Source organism: Excalfactoria chinensis, chromosome 1, assembly GCF_039878825.1.
Source record: "Excalfactoria chinensis isolate bCotChi1 chromosome 1, bCotChi1.hap2, whole genome shotgun sequence".
NCBI lineage: Eukaryota > Metazoa > Chordata > Aves > Galliformes > Phasianidae > Excalfactoria > Excalfactoria chinensis.
In genome coordinates, this window is record NC_092825.1 from 147,454,437 (window position 1) to 147,478,612 (window position 24,176).

Sequence of the window (24,176 nt, forward strand, 5' to 3'; positions counted from 1 at the left end):
AGTACAAAATCTGGAATTAAGTCAAGAAAATACAAATTATTTTCATGTCTATGCCACTGAAATAAACTGTAAGAAGAAAGATTAAACATTAATGTGAAATAATGAAAGGATTTCTTTGAGAATTTAGATGCAATTTGGACCTCCTCTCATGCAGTGAATAAAACATTTATGTTGAATGAACTTTCCAGCACATAAATTAGATTAAATGTAACACATTGCTGACTGTCATTTTTTGATTTTCTGTGTGTTGTATGATAAAAAGATGAGGAATCATGAAAGTTGTATCAAAGACCTAAAGGAAGAGGTTGTAAAAATACATACGTTACATTGTTGGTTTTTTTTTTTCTACACACTTAAGTGTGTATAAATATGGTATATATAAAGGAAAGAAGAACTTACATTGAGGAAGTTAATAATTATTAATAATTATTAGGAATGCTAATTACAATTAAAAATAATATGAAGAAAGTTAAAAGTTTAGTAAAATGAGTTACTGAAATGTTTTTGTAGTTTGTCTGCAGACCACGTTTAGGGACAGAATTCAAACTGTGAATGTTGAGACATATTTGAACCTGAGAAGTATGCTCATACTTAATTTTATATTTTTCTTTCACAAATGGGATGTGGTATAAAATCATCATGCCATAAAAACTAAGTTTTAAAAGCAACCTCAAAAGGCAGAGAATAGTATTCGTATAGCTGGAAGTTGTGTGCCTCCAACAGTACTTTGAACACTATTTGTAAATCTGCCATTATATATGACAGCTTTCTTGGGCTTTTCTTTTGCTTTCAAAAAACTTCATTTATTATTATTATTATTATTATTATTATTATTATTATTATTATTATTATTATTATTATTATTATTATTATCATACTCAAGATTTTCAAGATTTTATGCATTTTGGCATTGTGTTTCATTCTCTCATTTTTCAGCATTATAGACCATGCATACTGGGCATACTTCTGGTCTCATTCTCACCCACAAATTCTGTCTTCACTAGAGTTGCATGAGTGTAAATTAAACCAGAACTTGGCAGGGAATGCTTATGATTATATTTGGCAGAGGCAGCAGGCTGCAACTTTATTAACATAATTAACAAACACACCCAACAGGCCAAAGTAATCTAGTGACAGAAGAGGAAAGGTCTTTGTAGAAAAGGATCATTCACACTTTTGGTGTTCTGCTTCTAGTTCTTGAGTTCCTACTAAGGCTTGGAGAGCTTTCAATTGAGTTGTAATTCAAATTCATGTGGTTCCTACAAGACACCTTGAGCGGACTTTTGCTGATGAGTCTATAGGAACTGTCAGCAGTACTGAGATTACTTCAGAACCACGATGTTCAATTGAACTTTGCTTTCCAATGTTTTGCATTTTGAATTAAATTGTTGGACAAGATTAATTGCACGTAGTAAGAGATTTAAATGAATAGCTTTATAAAGCATTAAAGTTCTAAGTATGTCACATGGGAAAAAAGCTGTAAGGTTTAAATGAATAAATGTATTTAATGCATAACATGCCTAGGCTAATTTTTTAATTCCTTTACTAACATCTTTTATTGAAAAAAACATTCTTTATTCATCCATCTTAGTTATACTGCTGCGGTTGTGGTAATTTAATATTCCTGCTCTTCGCTAATCTTCTGGTTCAACAGAAGTAAACAATAGGTTTCATAAATTAAAAATACGCTCTTCAGAACATGCTTTTAAAGATAAAAAACAAGGCTGTAAACATTTATGACTGAAACAAACTAGATTGTTCAAATACTGCCATGATGTATCATGTATATCAATATGGCACTGATATCAGTTAGAATGCAAACAAGGTTTTAAATGATGTGCCCCTTCATTTCAGCTGGAGAATCCGCTTTACACCATCTGCCTATCAGATGGTTAGGAACCAGGACTGCGTATTAATGCCACATGTTCGATTTTCTTTCCTCTTGTAATGGTTAGATTCATATTGCTAATAGCTGTGCATGAGCACTGTCGATGAAAGTTGTGTGACGATGGAGTGATGAGATATTTATAAAGCTGCCTGTCTCACTGCATAATCAGCAGGAAGAATGCCAGACATAAACAACTTATCAATTTCAGAATATTAATGACAGCCACCATTGACTTTAATCCATTGAATATTTTGGCCTGGACACTTTTTAACTGTCCAGATAAATTTTTGTAAAGAATAAAAAGAAACTTAAGTGGCTGTTTGGTGTGATTCTTATTCTGTCTTCCATTTCAGTTGCCTTTATAGATGACTTACAATTATCTTATATTGATGATAAAATTTCTGTAACAAAAAACATACAGCTTGGAAATTCTGTGGCTACTTGCAGTAAGAGAAAAGTGATACTAATTAATGTTTAGGTCAAAAGGCTTTTTCAAACAACCGGTTTAAGACAGAATTGCAAGTATTTACCCAAGCATACACAAACTTTAAAGTTTAGAATTTTAAAATATATGTACAAATTTTACATAGCATCTTATTAATCTATTCGTAGTATATATGATACCCTCTTTTGGTGAGACAGGTAGGGCAATGTGCTAGCAGTAAATTTTTGCTCTATTTCATTCTACAGTGCACCAGTGGATGTAATACCAGGGGCTCTGGTGACTAGCTTGTGCCTTCCTCGTCATATGCTTTGCTGTGTTATGGCAATGAAACATCAGCAAAAAATGATAAGTAAAGCAGAAACTGTTGTAGAGTAGAACTGCCATTGTTAAGCTACATTTCTGTGGATTATTCCATACTCAATCCCTTTCCTACCCCCAGTTGTATGTGTTGAGACACACATCTCAGATTCTTGCTGTTTAAATTAATTGCTGTGTGGCAAAACAATCATTTCAATTACTTATGCAGGTGCATAAGAGTAGGAATAAAACTAGAAGTTTATATTGTAATTTTTTTTTAAGTTATCATTTATTATCACAACTGTGATAAAAAAAAAGCTGAATTACAGATCTAAGATGTGTTTTATTTTCCTAGTCCATATTCAGAGGCTGTGGTTTCCTTTACAGAGAAACACTGTGGCCTACTTCAGAAGGAAGCATAAATGCATTCATTTTTGTGAACTTTGTAGCAAAAGAGAGTGTTTATTTTAGCAGTTCTGTAGTGGGAATAATAATATTTCCCAGTGAAGAACTATTCTTCCAGATGAGCCCACATTCCATGGATTATCTGCTTAATGTGGTGTTTATACTAATACTTCGAATTACTTAAAAATTGATCATGAAGTGCAGTCACAACCATGAGTCCTGCTTTTGTGTTTATTGGTTGTATATAATGTCATTTGAATATTTCTCTGCAGGTTTGTTCTTAAAGATGCTAGTTTTAGCTCGTGAGTGTTGTATGTAGGAAAAAAAAAAAAAAAAAAAAAAGGAAGTATAGGATATTGTATTGTTTAATGAACACAGGAAGCAAACCCAGGTTCAGAGGTGCACTATCCCTTTCTCTGTGGCCTAATTTAGGGACTGTAACCAAATTTGTATAATGTATAACTTCATATCCTTCCTCTGAGATAAAAATATCATTGGAAGTAACCCATGTCATTGTCAATATCTTCTTAAAGATCAGAACACACACATTTTGTAGTGGAAGCAGAAACTAAAATAAAACAAAACCCTCAAGTTTATCCACCTTCTGATTATTATTTTTTTTTTTTTTTCTTCAAACTTTCAGTATTTCTCCCTGAAATAGCAGTTTTCTAAATAATATTGATTTGCCTATGCAGAATGTAATTATCACATACTTGGTAATTCTTCTTACTGCACTTGAAGGTGTTGGAAGTCTGTTTATGAAACTGGAGTTGTTTGCTAATGCTTACGCAGTCATGCTGAGAAATAAAGGAAAGTGACCTTGAGCTAAGACATCATATATTAAAAGGTACTGTTTATGCCACCTCACTGCTTTCTCCATGATGGTGAAGATTCTCTCAAAGTCTGCTCACCTTCTGCTTTCTCCTCAGTGGGTAGCCATCTTTCCCCATTCTTAGCTAAAAACATGGCAATAGTGAACTCGTTTTTCATTTAAGAAGGCAAAAGAGACCGTAAGAGGCTCTAGGAGGCAATAATGATAGAAATATTTTCCTTGTCAACGTGGGATTATTTGCTTATTGGGTCTTTCCACCTAAAGTGCACTCTTCCTATGCTAAGCAGAAGCATAGGCCCAGTATTAAGTAATGGAGATAATTTCTCTTGAGATATGTAACATACTTTATACTTCTCTGTCTAGTTGAAAAACAGAGAAGCAGGCACCTTTAAATTAATTAATGTGAGCTTATTGAAGCTGTCTCTCCTGTTAGGGCAAAAATCTTGGTTCAAAATGCTTGAGGGTCTGCTTCTCATGTGACATCACAGATTGAGGGTATAGGTTGGTAGCTTTAGTGCATAAAACATAGGTAGTTGAGTGCCTTCTCTTTAATATCTTAATTTAATTTTCATTAATTTTCATCTCTACTTCCTTGCTTAATCATGGAGGATAAACAGAAAGTGGAGATCTTTTCCTGCTTAGCTCTTGTGAAGTTTTGACACTGACTTCCCTCCATCATCACCTAGGCTTGGGCAAAGTGATGGGAGTGAGGAGCAGCAGTGACTGGAGACAGCAGACAAATTATTCTTCTTCAAGGAAGAAGGCAAAAAAAAGTTAAAGCATTGCATAAAGACTGTAGCTTGTTTTGAGTTTTGAAGGCATTACTGGAAATTTTTTGTTAATTGCTTTAGACAGGGAAGACTTTTCTCATTCATGCAAAACATTCTTGTGTACGGGTAGATGGCAGAAATGTGGTTTGGTAGGAAAAGCACTTGTAGCGCCTGATGGTGGCTTTAGGTTTGGGATTAAATGGGTTTAAGAGATTGCATTCTTGTTGATAAATGCCATAATGCATTGAAGTTTTGGGAAATCAAAATTCTACCAAGGTTCTACCAAAGTTCTACCAAGGTTCTGCTTAACTAACCTTTCTTCTAGAAATGCTTCTTATGAGGGCCAACACCTTCTAGATGTTATATGGGAAGTAGGAAATAAATACCTATATATTTTCATCTGTTCCTCATAAATATGAATTATAGACTTGTGCCTTCTTTTTTCTTTCTATTTAGCATAGTAAAAACGCTTTGCATATAAGAGGTTTTTCTTTGGGTCACTTCTGTGGATGTTCACCTCTTCTTAATCAAACATTTTTTAGACAGTTTACAAGCCAAATGCCATTTCTAAGAGTATGTATTTGTAGTTTTAACTGTATTCTAACTGCAGTTTCTGAACACCAAGTTAAGATTCAGGCGGATGCAGTATGTTTAGAAGTAATTATCTAAATAGGATGTGTAACATTTGGTTTGAAAAAAAAAAAAAAAAATAACCTTCAAATGAGTGGAATGGTGGACACTGCAGTGTTCTCTGTTCGCTATATAAGCAGTGTGAAGGAAAACTAACAGTCTTAATCCCTACAATAATGAAGAATCATAGAATAATGTGTATTAAATGTTATTCATACTTCTTTGCAGGCTTGACAGCAGCAGCTGCAGCAGCAGCAGCTGCCACCAATGCTGCCATAGCAGAAGCAATGAAAGTGAAAAAAATTAAATTGGAAGCTATGTCCAACTACCATGCAAATAATAACCAGCATGGAGCAGACTCTGAGAATGGAGATCTGAATTCAAGTGTTGGTAAGTCTCAGATACAACATTATTATTTATACATAATGCTCAAGAATTTTATTAAAATGGTGATCCACCTGGCCTTCCTTCTGGAAGCTTTGATTTGGTGTAAAGTGATGCATATTAGTTTTCCTCACTTTTTTTTTTTTTTTTAGTTTTGTTTTGTGTATGACCTTTACACCTGCGTTCAGCGTTGTTGTTACTATTACAACAACATTCTTTCCTTTACAGGTTACTTTTGCAGACTTCAGTTAATATTTTCCATGAAGGAAAGTGGTTTGATTGCTTAGAGTTCATTTGTCAAAGTACAGGTGGGGTGACAGATGATGGTGTCAAAATGAAATTTAACAATGTCTCCTGCTCAGTGTGCTGGGTATCGACTTTAGGTAATTCAGAACACAAGCTTGAAAGGAAAATATTTCATACTTTCATGTGCCCTGTGACAAAAGGAAAACATACATACACAATAAATTATTGCCATGCTCTGCAGTTCCTATCATATTTTATTTTAATAAACACATTCTTAAAATGTAGTTAACAGGTTTTTCCATTTCTTAACCAGCCATCAGCAACTCATGTTCTTTCTCAAAAAGGATTGTTTCAGTATACTTTATTCATTTGTTTGGACAATTTGTTTTGCTAAAGCATACTTCAAAGCTAGAGTAACTTTTTGTTGTTGTTGATTAAATCTTTAATCATCTGTGTGTGTCTGCTGTAAAATGTTTTGTTATGCCATTTCATTGTATTGGTTCCTTTTATCATGTTGAGACAGTATTAACTCAGCAACAGAAATTCAATGACAAAGAGGTACGTTCAGGAGACTGCAGGCGAGATTGTTGTATGCTGGAATAAAATGGCTTAAGAAAGGAGTTCTGAGGTTTTATTTTTTTTCTCTTTTGTTAAATTCTGTTTATTTTTTTTTCTCATTTTACTTCTTACAATTGAATTGGGTCTTAATTAGTTATGTACTCGTCTCAACGTAAGTAAACATATTCATGAACAATAATTCTGTAGCATTAGTAGGCTGTTATTAAGAAGTAATGTGGCAGTACAAAGAAACAGTTCACCGAGGCATGCTATTTTAAATATCAGCAATATGCTTGCAGCATCACATGAAGTGAACAGATTTTTGTTTTCCTTTAAAGAAAATCTTTAGAAATGCTTCTGTGATAAAAATGATCTTAAATGATCATGACAATACTTGGTTACCAACACATGCAGTCATTATAACATTACTGGGAAAGTTATCCTCTTGGAAAGAAGAGGGCAGTGTAAGAAAAAGATCAGGTGGGTGTCTTTAAAAGGTAGGAAGGGAGTGGATATTTACAAATAAAATGGAAAGACCAGGTGGACCCTAAGATCATGAAAGAACAGGAAAATAATGAGGAGTGAAAGGTGTAAATGCAAAGTTCAAGGGAAAGAGCCTGAACTTGAAGCTAATTTAGATTTGAATTTCAGTTCAGTATGTGAAATAAAACGCTCAAATTTTGAGTTAGGTTGTTACTCTGCTTGGCAGTACTAGTGATAAACCAATTGCCCATTTATGGAAATAGGAAAGTTTGCAAATAATTAACGCATAAACTGCATGAAGTATTTGTGGGATTTGTAGAAGGAATAGCTGAATTCCATCTGAATGAAAATAATTAAAGAATCCATCTTAAAATCACTGTTTGAGACCTGATTTAAATAGCTAATCTGCTCTTGCACGTATTGCCTATCCAAAATGTATTCAAGCTATTTTAGTAGGGCAAAGTAAGTGAAGTAGCATTATTGTCACTGTAAAAATTCCTTTTCAGTCCCTTTACTTACTTGGTAACTTCACTTAATTTCCGTATTTAAAAGAATGAAGAACTGATTTCATTTTGTTCAGGAAAGATAAAAAATAAAAAAAAAATTAAAAAAAAAAATAAATTGGTCTTCTGAGTACATTGAATAGCATTCAGTTGTCTCTATTCCATGAGCAGTGCATCTGGAAATACAACCTATTTGCTTGTGTGTAGAGTTTTGAATTATACTTATCCTATGGAGACTTCTCAAAAATTGTATTTATTTCCCTTATAGTGGATCCAGTTTAGTTTCCAGGGTCAGTTACACCTACGGAATCAGAAAAGCAGTGATTGGTAATAATGATGCCAGAATATTATTAGGTTCATTAGGTCTATACTTGGCTTTTCCATTGCTGAAAATCACCATATTGTATTATCCTGATAAGAAATCGTATTTCAGAAGTGTTGCTTGATATTGGGTATACACATGGGTGAGTTGAAGGTTTTTTGGTTTTTTTTCCTCATTTTTTTTAAGATGTTTGTGTTTTTTTAAATAATTATTATCAAATCCATATACTATTAACAGTTTAAACAATGGCTTATTAAGAAAGAATTTGAAACTTTTCTGAATGTTGACAGGAGAAAGGAGCAAAACAGAAGAAAATAAACAGATATCTGTGTTTTAAATAATGTTCTGCATCAGATGAAACAAACAAACAAAAAACATTCTAAAAGCTGAATTTTCAATTTAGCCCACACATAGCAGGCACTATGGTGTGTTTATGTACATTTTGGGCTTTTGTCCCATATGTTAAATAGGAAAAATGAAATATGGGCTCTGCAGTCAAATGGTCAGGTTTGTCACAGATTTGTTTACTTCTGAGTTGTCTTGCTTTTTGGTTTTAATCAGATGCTTAATGTGACTTACAGAAGTCATTTTTGTAAATGAACATTGTATAATTACACAGAACACTACACAAATTTATTAACTTGATCCTTTGAAGCAGTGGCCAAAAGGTTAGTGCGTGAAGGGAGTTAAAGGAAACCAGTGATACTAACAAGTAATTATTTTATATCTCTCAGTTTTGCATGGTAACCTTGAGCTTGCATCCTCCCACCAGAATTACCATTTCAGAAGGGAAAAGAAAGGATTAAAAAAAAAGAAATTGTAGAGGAATCAGAGTGAGGTATTAACACACTGAGTAAAATATATGGCTGCAACGCCTTTCTCCCCCATCCACAATCAATTGGATTCTTTTAGTTTAATATTTACTTGCGAAGATGAGATGCTAGTCTGCATGGTGATAAACAGTCTGCTACTGGCATCTGAAGGTGACCTGTCAGTTCATATGGACAAATCTCCTGCTTACTGAAATGTACAAAATAAATCATTAAAGCAGGCAGGTGCTCATTCCCAGATTTAAATCACCATAGATTTATGATTTGAATTAATGCTTCATTTGGTCATAGAAATAGATGCTGAGACAAATGATATGCAGTGGTTGGGGCTTCCATACTGTAGCCATCCTAATATTGATTACTGCGATGTCTGTGCAATCTCTTGTTTATATCAAGTACTGTCTTGTGACAGCTTGGCTGATATGAGCTACATTGCAGATAAGGAGGAAAAATGTCCTGGGTTCTCTTTAGTGGCAATTCTACATACAATAGGCAGGATAGATAAATTAATGTTTTCTTGTTTAAAAAATGAATTCTGTATGGCATCAAACAAAATGCATTGTTTCTAAGATTATGCTGCGGTATTGTTTTTAATTGCAGAGTTAAAAGAAAGAGAGTGACAAGGTCAAACTTTTAAATTTCATTTAAGAGGTTCTGCTCTTTGCCATATTAACATCTTACAGTGTTATTAGGATCAGTCACATATTTACCATCTGATACTCCAAAGTTATGGATAGGTAGAGCTCCTCAATTATTTCCTTGCAGCTTAAGTACTTACTGCCCTGCTATCATACTTCATTAACCTGCAGCCACAAAAGATAGAAGCCTTTAAATGTAAATGTGTTTAAAGCTCTTTCTGTGAGCTAGGCTTTGCGTTCTATAACATGGTAGGAAGTGAAGAACTGTCTCCATACTTCCCAGGCATTTTATATAATGAAAACCCTGTGCATAGTGTTTAGGGAATACTCCAAGGATTTGTAAAGGCCTTTGCCACTTGCTAAAATCTGACTCATAAAACTCGTAAACAACTATCAACAATAGTAAATTACTTGCTTAGTAGGAAATGAGTTCATATCTATTCAAACTGTGATCTCAAAACAGATGTCCTAAGAAAATGTCATTGTTTAAATTACATTCATGCAAAAAAAAATGCTATTATTTCTTTAAGGAAGTGAAGCAATCGTGAAGACTTTGGTGTTCTCAGTTTCTAAACACAGTTAGGAAATACAAAGCAAGATTTTACACTTGGCTAACATGTTAATCCATAAACAACCACCAAATGTGCTGAAAATTAAGAGGTGTTCTTGACATGTTAGATTTCCTGTTCACCCTCCTCGCTTTGTAATATTTAAAATTATGAGACGTGTCTAAGATTTCCTGTGATGTGTTGGTCAAAAGTAATGATGGTTGCTTTTTTTTTTTTTTTTTTTTTTTTTTTTTTTTTTTTTTTAAATCCAGAATCAGAGATAAAATGATTTAGGCTAAATTATTTTTCTCCAGTGACCTTGCCCAATAATAGAACAGTACAACATGCAGTCATTTCCTTTTTCTAAACACACATGTCTATTTTGAAGGAAAGAATTACTTTTATGGTTTCAGGAAAAAGTCTTGGAGACCTTGAAAAAGCAAATAAAAGGAAACAGAGAATGCAGGCCACTGAGCACAGCTCTGCAGTTGCACATCTGATTCTCTGCCTTGGCAATGTTAATGAACCTCAAATCCTCCCTATAATTAGATGAGGGAATTGCTTATATTTTCAAACAGATGATGCTGCTATAATGAAACGATTGACAGGGAACTTAAGAGTGTCTACAGTAGTCATTTGGTTTCCTTTTTTTTTTTTTTTCTTTCCTTTTCCCCCTTTTTTCTTTTCTCTCTTTTTTTTTTTTTTTTTTTTTTTTTTTTTTTTTTTTTTTTTAAAGTGTAAAAAGAAGATTGGCTGTAGATACAGGTCCTGGGAGAGGTAGTAATTTACACAGAATGCTATGACAGGTGTCTTTGTATAGCATAGAAATATAATGGAAGAGAGAGGAATGATGGGCAGGTACAGCAATTTTTGGGGAGGGGGTGTCCTGTGCTTATTCTGCCTGGGTTCTTTAAAAGGGGCCGAGACTCAAGAGATGGATCCGGATTGAGTGCACAGCTGTAACTGCTGATGAGCTAATTGCTCCTTATCTCTCAGTCCCATTCATCTTCATTTTTTACCAATTACTGAGAATTATCTGTGTTCTCAGTTGGATATGAGAGTTAATCCTTTTTGGTTAAGCTGGCAGTACTGTGAGCAGATTCCAAATCATAGGGTGAAAAAGCCAGAGCAAGCTTGTTCTAAAACTCTCTCCAGTTCAATGACAGTATCATTCGTACGTAAGAATTTTTCTTTTATTTAACAGAACACGAATTTTACTTTTTTTTTTCTACTTTAGTACAATTATTAATGTATGGTTTTCTTTTAATGTGAGCTGAATGTGTGTTTGCATCCACTAGGTGGATGAATGTGTCTTTTTTTCCTAAAACTATTACAAAAGTAAAGATACAATAAACAGCAAGTTCAGGCTGAAAATATTTTTGCAGTATTTCAGTGCTGACTGTATGACATAATTCTTTGAAAAACAAGACTGTGTCTGGAATTTTGACAACACAGGACAGAAGACAAATGCTTGTCAGTGACAGGTATCTACTTTTGTAAACTTTGAGATCTATGCATGGAAAGTGTCGTCTAGCTGATAAGAAAGGCATAATTATACAGCCTTAAGGACAAATGTGGTACACTGAACACATAGCATTTCAAACTAAAGGAGTGCTTTCATAAAGCTGTATTTTGGGAATGTATAGAACAGCAGAATCTGATCACTTAGGCATAGCCGTGTCACTAAACTTTGTTTAAGGATTTTGCTTGTCTTCATGATAGCGTGGGGAAAAATTCTTGAATTTTGTGGCTAAATGTAACACTAATTGGGCAGTGGAGTTCATAATTTTGCAGGACCTGCTTCCCTAGCCTTTAATTGTGATTGTTAAATTTGCTAAACAAGGCAACGGATTGGATGTTATGATCAGAACATCAATTAGTAAATTAAGGGAATTACTAGCAAAGATTCAGTCTCTCCTGTTGGACAATCAGTTGTGTTATGATGATGAGACACTCATCTATATTAAATTCTCACTATGAGATTCATTTAAATGAATGTATACATTTGCATCTGAGTTTGTCATTTTAGACTCCTGTTAGATTCAACAGGAAATAAAAATTGTAGGGGTGATACAAAAGTGGGTGGCAAACACAGGTCAGATAAATTGCACATTAAAAGTGCTTACTTAGTTTTAAAAATACTAAGGTGTAGTTCTGTAAAGAATAACTGACTTTCATGTGCAGCTGATTAAGATTTTTTCTGTAAAAGATTTGAATAATTTAACAGATTTTTTCCCAAGACGGTGACACAGTAGTGATGAAATAGAGCCTGAGACAAGGTGAGATGGTGTTCACCCAGAAAATAAACAGTCTCTCAAGTTTGTTCTGGTTGCACATCAATTCTAAAAAGAGTGTTTTTACCAGTGCAAGATGTACTGGGAGAGCAGGCTTCTAAATACACTGAAGTGGAACTTTAGTACGTGACATTTGTGTTTTGGGTCTGCAATGCAGCTGTATGAGGTTCATCTAAGTGATTAATTAGATCTTGTCATCAAGATTAAAAAGAAAAAAAAAGTCTATTTATGTTGCTGAATCACATTTACTTTATTTCCTGTTCCATGCAAGATAATTCTACTTGGATAAATAGTTGAATACTTTAATTTTCAATATGACTTTTTTCAATATGCATGTTTTGTTCTTCGAGCCATTTTCTTTTTGACAGGGCCTTGTGTGAGAACAATGGAATTGTTACACTTTCATTCAGTTTTGTTTCATCATTATTTGAATAAATAATGAATAAATAAACATGACACTATGAAAGTGCTACATTAAGAAACCTAAGCTTAATGCACACTGTATTTTGCTGAGTGGTTAATTATTATCTGTCTTTCCTGTGTTATATACTTGTAAACATGCTACTTTATGCCACAAAAATCTTCTCTGTATAGAGAGAATATAGTTCTTGTTTGAATTCAGACTTAGCACAAAGGACCAACAAAAGCTTCTTTCATGTTTGTAACAGTATGTGAGAAATTAAAAATGTGTTGCCTTTCTTACTGTAGTGAGCCAGAATTACTTGAAATAGGTAATACCTCATTTGAGGCTTAAAGTAACTTAATAAAGATAAATCCTGCAGAGTTTTGCTTAATCAAGATATCCTGGAGAAAAGTACATATAAGGTCTCCTTTCGAGAGACAAAAGCTGCATTTTTCACACATACAATATCTACCTATGCTGAAGTACCTACTGTGGTGTCTGTTTTCAAGGGAACATTATGTTTTTCAGGGTTTCTTCTGGTAGCTGGGAAGGGCAACCATAGTGTCTAAGTCAAGCATCTACAGTAAGAAGTATTTAGAAAGTATTTAGTATTTAGAAAGGCTGCAACTGTTATTGAAAACTCCATCTTACAGACCTTTCCCAATCAGTGGTGTGTCAGCTATATCTGCATATGCTTACAGAGTCCTTGCCTCAGAGTTTGCCTCCAAGTCTTACAGCTTCAACTTTTTACAGTCAAGAAATCTATTAGCATATCTTTTTGACAAAGCAGATAACTGAAGGCCACACTGATGTAAAATTTAGAATGTAAAACAGTAGCATCTCTTATATTAAATAAATGTATATGCACAGAAGGGGATAGCCAAATAAGGGGATGGTACAGGCTTATAGAGAGGCAGGCAGTTTATGCTAGAGGTTAGAATTTCTTCCTGCTTCTCTCAGCTAATCCTGTGACAATTCAGCTAAAGCACTGAGTCTGCTCAGGTTAAAACTGACAGAATGGGCCATCTTATTTGTTGTTTGTAGCCTCGTTCTTGACTACCAATTCTGTTCCTGTCTGACAACTCAAAATACTAGAACAAAATGAATATGTACTTCTGTAGAAAAATTGCTCTTATTTTTCTACCTTTTTTAATATTTTAATATATTTCATATTTTTACAAGATAGATTAATTTTGATGTATTTTTAAAACGTGGACATAGGACTAGTATGGACATGTCTTTACGGTACATGCATACATTAAGACCTGTAGGGCTTTTCTGTTCAAGCCAAGGAAGAAGCTTCTTGAGCTCTTATAAATCCAGCTTTATCACAACCTCCTATAGTCTCTGATGTTGCGGAAGTAGTTTATTCATTTCTTTGAACCTAGCCCTTTGTGTGTGGGATAGCATTGTCTTTTTGCATTAGGAAAGGAAAAACGTCTGAATTCAACACTTGCAAAGTGAAGCACAGTGACTTTCTGTTGAGAAGACAGTTGTTGCACAAATGACTGGTTGTGTATCTTAGTTGTATACATGCTCAAAAAAGAAAGTCGAGTAATATGATACACAGGCAATAATACCTTGAAAAATCTCTGTGTATTTTTGACAGTGAAGTTGGAGACAATGGTTATACTTGGTGGACTAGACAGGAGGGGACAGAAAGGATTTTAATATGGTTTTCTTTAACAGCAGGTCATAATCGAAACACAGACCCTTACATTTATTCAGTGCTGAGAGAATTACTAGTTTGATAACGACTAGGAATGTTGTTATTAAAACAGTATGTGCAGTTCATTTTCAACAGTTTTGAATTAGAGTCTGCACTAATGAAACGGATACGGTTTCTTTCACAAAGGGCAGATCTGTTAGTTAATATAGCTGCAGCAGTGCCTTGTGGACCATGCCTTTAGCTCTATTTGTATTTCACAGCATGATAAGCAAAGAGTGTTGATTTTCAAGGATCCTGCTGATGAAAGGTAATGGCATTATTACATCTTTATCTCAAAAACAGAACTGCATGGTAAATGATTATTTTTTATCCCCTCCCCCCATTCCTTTTTGGTTGCTGTTACACCACAAAAGATTTCTTGGTTAGAATCCTTTTTTATTTCTTTGAATCATTTTAGCCTTGGAAATGATATGTTATTATTTAATGTCTGCACAGCAAGCCTGAGAGCACCTAATAGCGAATGGATTGGAAGTGAAGTGCCTCCTGCTCACAGATATGGATCGGCTCAGTCACACGCTGTACCAGCTGTCATCTCAGCCATACTGCTGTGATTTAATTAGTCTGTTTATGTCCTTTCTAATAATATTTCCATCTCTATGAAAGGGCAAATGCGACAGGGAGTTTTTTTCCTCTCTGGTTCTGCAGACTGAGGAATGTGGCCTACATCTGATATGCTGAAATGCAGGATTGAATCACTATTCCTGTCACTTCAAGCTGTTGATAAACTGTTTAGCCAAGAAGCGTGCTTACTTCCTTGGGGTCATCTATGGGCTAGGGGCCCAAAATCTGCATAAGAGACAAAAAAGAGGAAGACTAAAGATGGTGTTTTTCTTTTCAAGTGATTAAGGTACATTATGCAATGAGCTTCCAAAAATGTTGATTACTTTAAAAGAGATTATTCCTCTGAGTTGTAAGAATTGTTTTGTTAGGATTTGAAGAAGTTAGTTATACTTTTAATGTTGTGTCAGTTTTGAGAACACTGCAGCTCACGTTGGGTCATCAGTGTATTCTTTGAAAATTACATTCTGTACAGAATACATATGGATTTCTTCTTATGATTCTATTCATACTCACCAAAATGGTGCCAGTTTTATTAAAAAATGACTAACAGTATTGTCCTATGTCCTTCCATACATTTCTGTTGCAGAACTTCTAGAAAAAATAATCTAAAACTCCTGGAAATGCTACATCATAGAAAATTCTTGTCAGGCTATTGTCTTTCCTTCAGTTCACTGGTTGTTCAAATTCACATGTTCTTCTTTATAGCATCTCCCTTCCTGTCACTCTGAAAATAAAACTCCTAATAAGTGACAGTATTTGTTTTTTTTCTTGATTGTTACTAACAATGAAGGAGACCATCTTCTGTTTCTTTCTGTCTGATGAAAGAGAAGAAGGCAGTCATTACAATAGGAAAGCGCTTTTTGGCATTTCCCAGCATGAGATTTTGTAGGCTATTGAGAAGGAGGCAGATGTGTCAAGTAGTTGGGACAAGCTGTCCAGGGAAATGGCCTGGGACAGTAACAGGGAGAAATAACCTCTTTTGATCTCTTTACTGCTGTGGTTTTTCCCTGTTCATTTTGACTCTTTCCTGCTCTCTGATGTGCCTGTCAGTGACAGAATCTCTATTCAGGTCTCTTTGGAAGAGGAAGACCCCAAAATGCCTCTCCTTTTTCCTTTGAGATAAAGATTTTTGGTATGAGTATGGTGTGTTGCAGATTTTGATGCTGCCATTGACTTTCATTGAAACTGGAGATCCAAATTGTGCACACTGCATTCCAGAAAGGAGCGCAAGCTTTCTGGATATTCATATCCTTTAAGTTTTTCTTCTGAGTGATTTTAGAGGAGGCTTGCCTAAAAAAGTATATTTCTAGTACACTGGACTTTCCATGACTATAATTACTTAGATTTACATTTCAATGTTTCCTGAATCTTTTCCTAATGCACAGTGAGTAAATTGATCTGAGGAACAACCAGAATTACCACTTACAGAAAGAAAAATGCTATTTTGAATGTTGCTCTTGTTTCTCTCCATTTGCAAGGCAAGAGAGGCATACTCCAGAATAGCTCAGATGACAGGAAATCGAGACACATTGGGCTCTTGGATGTTATGTAGTCTTTAATGTCATAATCTATAGAAAAAAAAGTGTTTTTGCTGTCAGTGCAGTTTCCCCTTCTCCAAGGCCTTCCTAACCATTAGGGTAGAGCACCTTTGTTAGCAACTCCAGTCACATCTCAGATTTCATAACGCTGCCTTATCTCAGCGATCAGACAAGAATGTGTTACCAATGTAGAGACGTGAATGGCTGTACTTATCGTTACACAGCTATGGAGTGAGTTGAAAACAACAACAAAGCCCACAAAACTTTTGAGTGTGCATTCAGACATGGATCAAGAGAAAAAATGTTTAATACGCTGATCCTCGGTGTTTTATAGTAACATTTTTAGCTCAATGCATAAACAATGCTGATTAAGTTATCTTGACAGAAATATTTTGATGACAGCAAACAAACTTACCAGTAAGCATTTGACAGCATTATTTATTAATATGATAAATGAATTGTGAGATGTGTGATTGTGTGATGATGCATTCATTTAGTTGTTCCTTTTTTTCTTTTGCTAATCTCTGTCATGTTGGATTTATAAATGGAACTGAGTGACCTTTGAAACTGTGATGGAAATGAAGAGATAAACACAACTTGAAAGGACAAACCAATTAATATAAATGTGTTACACATAAAGAACTGATTTCAATCAATTGCTATCTGTGTAAACCTTTGGGCACTTAGCTGAATGAAACAGAGAAAACAGATTATGTGGCATAGGGACAAAATGCACATTTAACTCTTTTGTATGTAGTAAGGATATTATCCAAAGTATTAACACAACAGAAAGGCCTAGGTGCATTCTTTGCTGTGCTACACTGGTAAGTTCCTGTCCTTAAAGATAATCTTTTTCTAGTAATCAGAAAGCCCTACTGATGATGTTCTTTATTTCATTTTTAAATTACTTCTGTATTTTGATGAGTAATAGTAGCTTCAATTTCATGTTTACTCTTTTCAGCACTTAAAATTGAACTTCGGAAATGCTCATACACTCACAGTTTTGAAATATCCCAATCCAGGAATTTCTAAATAGAGTATTCATTTCTTCTACAGTTGCCTTGTAATGATGAGAACATTTATCACCCTGAAATCAATACAGATGTCTTGGGCATTGTTGTTTAAGAAAATTACAGCATCTCTCCCAGCTTTATTTATTTATTTATTTCTGAAGAATGAACCTTTTGTTATATGCATTTTGAACTGCCTGTGTGTATTGTTCTCTTTACAGGCTTAATTAGAGAGTATGATCAATTTAATATAAAGGTTTCAAAATACCGCCATTGATGCACAACAAGGAGGGGGAAAAAAAAAAAAAAAAAAAAAAGGAGAAAGACAGAGTTGACATTTTAAAACACTTGCATTTGAAAGACTTTCACTACTAATTGATTTTTAAAAGAGTTCTTTGGAAAAGTGAACTCAGAAATGTTTGGAAGTGCCTTGGCAGCATGCCAGAACATACAGTACAAAGCATAACTAGATGGTTTCAGAGGCCTTACTATGGCAGAGTTGATATGTTCTCTGCTTTGTGTGATCTGATTTGATATTCCAGCGGAATATATCCCAGATACATATAAGCTGGGTATTTTCAGTGTTTTCTGGACACTTTTAAGTGATCAGTTAGCACAAGGCAGCAACTTCTCTGCTGCCACAGGCAAGGCGGTAAGATTTTCTTTAGCTATCTTGTAACAAGCTATAATAATGAAGTGGTATTAATTTCATTTTCTTAGGTCTCATTTTGGGAATATTTGTCTTCTAATAGTATTTTCTAGAATTGACTGGTTTGGACAAAGTCTGTCATTTCTGTTTGTTTCTGTTAAGAGTTAACAATTTATTTCTGAGTGAAAGGAGGACAGATTATATCTTATATTTGAGATTGTTTTCTTTAAATTATCTTATAGCTCACCATATATGACACAGCCTGTTCTAAAACATTTTAGAGTTCTTTATTAGTTGACTGAAGTTGAAACAAATATCTCTTCCCTTTTCTGTTTTTGTGGAGTGTGCACTTTGAAAACCTACATAGACAGTTGAAATATTAATGGAAATGACATCCATTTTATTTTGGAAGACCAAATGATAACGGGTAACACTGACCAAAAGCAATTACTTTAAAAGGATACTGCTAAGTATCTGAGAAAAATGATTCCTTTGACTAGTTGTTTGTCAGGCCCTGTGTGGTTTTTATTGATTGGTCTTGAATATATAGCCCCCATGATTGAAAACGCTGCTGGTAATGTCCTTCTTTTTATTGTGCTGAGAGTATCTTATTGAGAATAATAATAAATTTATACAGAAAACAAGTACACATTAGAACTTTAAATTAGCCAAAAACAGCCTATAGATTACCAGTGATGTTAATTTTCTAGCACATCTCCTTCTGTAAAACTGCTATTTAGAATTAGATGAGAAAAAAATTGTGCCTTAAAAGTTATTTATTAAGTTATTATTATTATTATTATTATTATTATTATTATTATTGTGTGATTTTTTTCCCCCTACTTTGTATCTGTGGAGCTTTCCAGTTCATTTTTGCTGTATATGTCTTAAGTTTGAAATTAGTCATACATAGGAGTTTAGCTGGTGCCATTTCTTATACATGAATTCCATGAAGCTAACTGTTTTTAACCCACAATAGAATCTTTCATCTTAGTGTGAGTGGCTAGCAGCTTAAAATGCCATCAGACTATTCAAAGAGACACTCAATTAGGATGCTCAAGTGAATGAAGACAGACATGGGATTTAAGCAGCAGGTGTTATTAACTTAACACTGTAAAGCTTCTGAAACACAGAAAATCTTCCTAGGTTCCTCAGCTATACCCATCCAAAAGAGGATTCAATAAATTCTCAATTTGTTGTAGGATTCAGTTCTTTTCAAGGTCTTTGAGTGTGCCTCTCCCTTTTCCACCTTCTCATAGCAAGGCAAAAGTTGCCAAATGGAGATTTATGTGCCTTTTACAGATGTAAAAGTTTGCTGGAAAAAATCAGTGTTTCATTTATTGCTGTGAAAAATCCTTAATGACTCCAGTAATAATGACTCCAGTCAATTGTGAGACATTCTTAGGAAAAAATAAAAAAAAAAAACACCAACCTACAATCCATAGCTCCCATGCCCTAGTTGCATGTACAAAGTGCAATAGATGCATATAGGAAGCAGGTAGATGTAAGATTTAGATAGAAAATGATATGTCCAACAGGTCAGATTAGCAATCAGAGAGGCAGGGGAGCAAGACGAGCTGGAAGAGAAATTCATGTCTTTAGCACGTACAGATTGAAGGTTTAAACTATTTTTTCATCGTATGCACAATGAGCTATAAGCAGATAATGTTATAGATTACGTCTGCAAGCTCTGTGAAACTCACCATAATCTCATTGTCCATTGTGTCCAGGATAGTTTGTTAAGTATGTGGCATATATAGAGTCGCTATTGTACAGATTGAGCAACTATGCTTTCATTGGAGTACCACTCATATATCGGATTGGACTCCTTGTTATATAAATGAAGTCTTAATGGGAAGACAAGGCATAAAGTCGAAGGCATCAAATCCAGAACTGATGTTTAATAATCAGTGACAGTGATGGTGGTAAGATATGTTGATGGAGGAGGCCTAAGATAATAGAAAAGGGAAAGACTTATCAGGGTGGGAAAGTGCCTGCTAGCTAAGTATACTTTTGAATATACTTCTCATTTTGTTTTGTGACTGGCAAGCTGTTCTGTCTTACTGCTGTTGCTGCAACATTCAGATGGAGATGTACACACAGCAGGCTGAGGCTCTGGTCATCTGTCTTTTGTTTATCTTCATATGGAAAAGCTGATTTGCCAAATTACCAGATGTGAATGTCTGGGTATGAAGCTAAGCTTGCTTTATTTGTATGTTCTGCATTTCTTTATGGCCAGTACTAAAATGTGATCTCACCTAGAACTAAATTTTTGATGTGATTTTCTGAGCCCACACATTACTGGAGTACTCCTTTACAATGTCACTGCCCACTTCCTGTTTTGCTGTGGTTTGATATCATTTTTACAGCGCTGTTTCCACTCTTGTCTCCCTTCATCATTCCTTGATAGTTACTTTGGAAAAATAGTATGCTTTCCCATTGCAGTAGTGCTGAGGACAGCTGTTGGAGTACCAGATGAGTTCGGTTAGAGCAAAGCCTGGTACTTTCACCACCACAGGATTTTCTACTTTCATTTTTGAAAGCAAATTTGTTCTTATAGCTGCATTCACAGCTGCAGTACAGCTGTATTGTCTTCTGGAGCAAGGAACAAGGACAAAAAATGTCAAACCTGAAGTCCAGTTTAGGCAGATGGAATAGTGAATGTAGTGCAAGCTTGATGCACTGAATAGTGATGCAAGTGGGACACCAAAAACTGGAGAGCCCGGATGCAAGCTTTCTTCTGTGCTGGTATCAGGATAGAAGATGATTTGTGTAGTGCTATTTTAGAGGCTGTTATTGCCAAATTATCTGGGGAACACAGAGAAAAATATAATTCAGGATTTACTGTTAAAAATAGCCATCAATATTTTGTGAGTGATATTCACTGCTATGAGTCATTGCTGAATATGTTTGTGCGGGAGTGGGAAAGTGGGGGTGAAGAGTATTTTAGAGACAATAATGAATTAATGTTGCCATGGATTTTGTAACTGCTACCTCAGAATTTAAGAGCTGTCACCATGGAGTTAGGTTGGTTGTGCTGTAGAATATGTAAAGACCGCATCCTGTAGTGACCTGCTGCAGTGTAAGTTGGCTTTAGGGTGTTTGGATTTTAGATAGTACTGGTAGTAGTAATATTTTGTTTAATAGCTAGGGGTAACAGTCAGATTGCATTACTGCTTCTGTCCAGATGAAGGGGAAGTAATGGTGAAGTTAAGCAAGGAGGGAATTCATAGAAATGTAAGAAATAGCGTGATGTAATTTATAACAAAGTGTTTGTAGAAGGGTCACCTTAGACACGAGAGGAATCAACAAACCTTTCAAAAGTCCCGAGCTGAAAATTGTATTCAGTTAAGCAGTGAGGAAACACTGACTGTCCCCAATACAAAAACCCTTACCAGTTCATTCGTATTTAGGTAAAAATATTCTGCTTCCTATTCAAATGATGACTAAGGTTTTATTTTTACATGCAACTTAGTGAATGCACACTTAGAATGTATTCTTACAACTTGGAAAATTGTTGTAAAGGGTCATTCCATTTTCATACTATAACATGAAAAAAAAAATAAATGGGAATTAATAAAATATTATCTATTTAATTAGCAGGAGTGGTAACAGTAATATATAGCTCATTTTTTAATTGTTATTTTAGTTTTTTAGAAAATACGCACTTCATTACAGTAATCTCTCTGACTTTTTCGAAGATTCCTCATCCATCCCAACAGCCATTTACAGTTTATTTCAAGGCAGACAAAAGACGTAATGAAAAGGGTTTTTTTGTTGTTTTTTTTTTTTTTTTTTTTTCCTTCTCATACTTATCATTCAAAATAAAGAGTTATAGCCTTAAAAATTGATCTTAGTGTTATTCAGATCACATAAGACTTCCTTTAATTGGCCCTTAATAAGCTTGGTTTAACTGGGATTTAAAGAAAGAACAGTGGTCATTAACATTAGCCAGATTAAGACTCTGTTAATTACCATTGAAAGATAAAGTAATATGCAAAGATGGGGTCTGAAATTTTCTTGCACTTGAGCACCCAAGAAAGTTGAGAAATTTCTTGCTAACTGAAATAAATAAGTGACTAGCTTTCTCTGCAAAGCTAACAACAACAACAACAAAAAGACACAAGCACAATAGAGTGGTTACTGCATTTAAATACTTTGGCTTAATTAGTACTATAGATGCAGAAATAGTTCATACATATTTAGATTTTCTGAGCCTCAGATATGACTTAATAGTTGTTTCAAGTGATTGATAAATTGTTTGATAAATTCTGTGTGTTTATCGTTGTCTGATCGTTACCTTTAACTGTTCTGTGAATAAATTTTTGCACAGACAAACATACCTTTATATATTTATCTACATGTTCTTTATACATATGAATATGACTCCATGATATTTTATTTATCACATTTAAGAGTAGTTTTCCTAGTATATTGTAAAAGTAAAACAAAAACTGCCTTGATAAATGCAATGAAAATGTTGAGAAGATGTACCTTTTTAGTAGTGGCATCTTTGTGATGCCAACGTAAACATTTCTAAACATTAAATTATTAAAGTCATTTGACATCAGAGTGGCATAATATTTTCTCTTCAGATTGAACTTGCACTGAATTCGCCGTACTATCACAGCACTGCTCAGAGGATCATTTGAGAAAGTGAGAAAGTGCAAATAGAGCATTATCTTCTGTGCATGAATAGTTCCTGACTACTCTTTATCAGTCAATGAGGATTTACAATTTGAAATGAGGAGTTTCTAATCATATAAGTATTTCTTATATGTAGTACAATGAGAGTTTTTCTACACTGCTGGAGAACAGTAAGCATTCTGGTTTAAACAAATTGATCTAAACAAAACTGTTGTTCCCAATTATTTCCATATGTGTAACTATAAATATTTTAAAAGTACGTAATTCTATTGCTTCCGGAAAGTGATATGTGCTGATATATTGTATTGCAGCTTCATGGAAAATTCTCACATTATCATATAGTGAGTTGTGCCAAACTTAGCTGATGTGTACTCTCATATATTAATCATCTTTTTCATTTCCAGCGCTCCAAATAGTGCCTTTTCTAAATTAAGAATCTTTTTTTAGGTTTTTATTTCTACTTCCTTATATAATCTTTCATTTTCTTCAGTTTTAAACTCCCTCCACAGACACAAGTTTTTAGCAGCCTGTGTCTATGACTTCTATTTTTGTAGGAGATGCAGTCATATTTAAATTGAAACAGTAATTGGTAGATCAAATAAATCCACATATTTAATTCCATTTAATATTCCAAGATGCTGGAGTTTGTTAGTTTGCTGCTTGCATTTTTTTAATTGTTTACAGACAATGCAGTTGAAGTATGTTTTTTTAGGCATAGGTGTGATAAATCACTGCAGCATGTTAGGGTTTTTTCTTTGAAATATGATTGTATTTAATATGTGCTACCGCTCCACCTTTTCTCCTAGAGATCAATAAAAACCTGATGATATGCCAGATGTACTACAATAATTTCTTATAAATCAAGTTCCCAGTATTCCACTATTTTCTTAGGACTTCATAGGTATGATATTCAAAAATGAAGTTAAAAAAATATAAATAAATAAAGTCTTGCAGCTATTAAAACATACTTAATGTATTTGCTGACATAATCTATGTAACTGTGCCCTGTGTTTTCAGTATAAAACATCATGATAATAATTATTATTTTTAATATGTTTTGAATATCTGTTTCTTATATTTGGAACCTTGATTTAAGGATGCTTGGTAAATCACACTTAATCATTGAACTGTGTCTTACCCTTTACCTTTTGTATACCAAGCATCTGCAAATAAAACAGAATATTTCTCACCCATTCAGACAGAAACTGCTTCTCATAGAAGACCCAGGACCATGTGGATATTGTTATCCTCCCAGGGGTGCACCTGACACCTCCTATGCATTCTCTCATGTACATATTTTAAGTATCAGATGATAATCATAGGCCATAAAATAAGTTGCTTTTAAAATAACAGGAACTGTGTTAACAAAAGAACTTGCCAAACTTATTGTCTCAAATAAAATAATTGAAAAACAGGGCCAAAGAGGAAGAAATATGCTTTAATCGATAGGCTATTTTTACATGTGAATGGAAGCTTGGATTCATTCTACTGGATAAAGTGCAAACCTTATTAGCCTAAACCCGGCCAACCTTAATTCTTTGTTAAATGGAAGTTTTCTCTTTGTGG

At 34.3% G+C, this 24,176-nt stretch overlaps 1 protein-coding gene across 7 annotated transcripts in view; it reads left to right on the forward strand.

Annotated features, from left to right (window-relative positions):
- DACH1 (dachshund family transcription factor 1) overlaps positions 1–24,176 on the forward strand; it is a 350,269-nt gene that overhangs the window by 178,780 nt on the left and 147,313 nt on the right. For all 7 annotated transcript variants that reach the window (XM_072354869.1, XM_072354896.1, XM_072354906.1 and 4 more), the window contains exon 3: positions 5,496–5,657. In XM_072354869.1, coding sequence (XP_072210970.1) covers positions 5,496–5,657 — 162 coding nt within the window. The remainder of the gene's footprint in view (positions 1–5,495; positions 5,658–24,176) is intronic.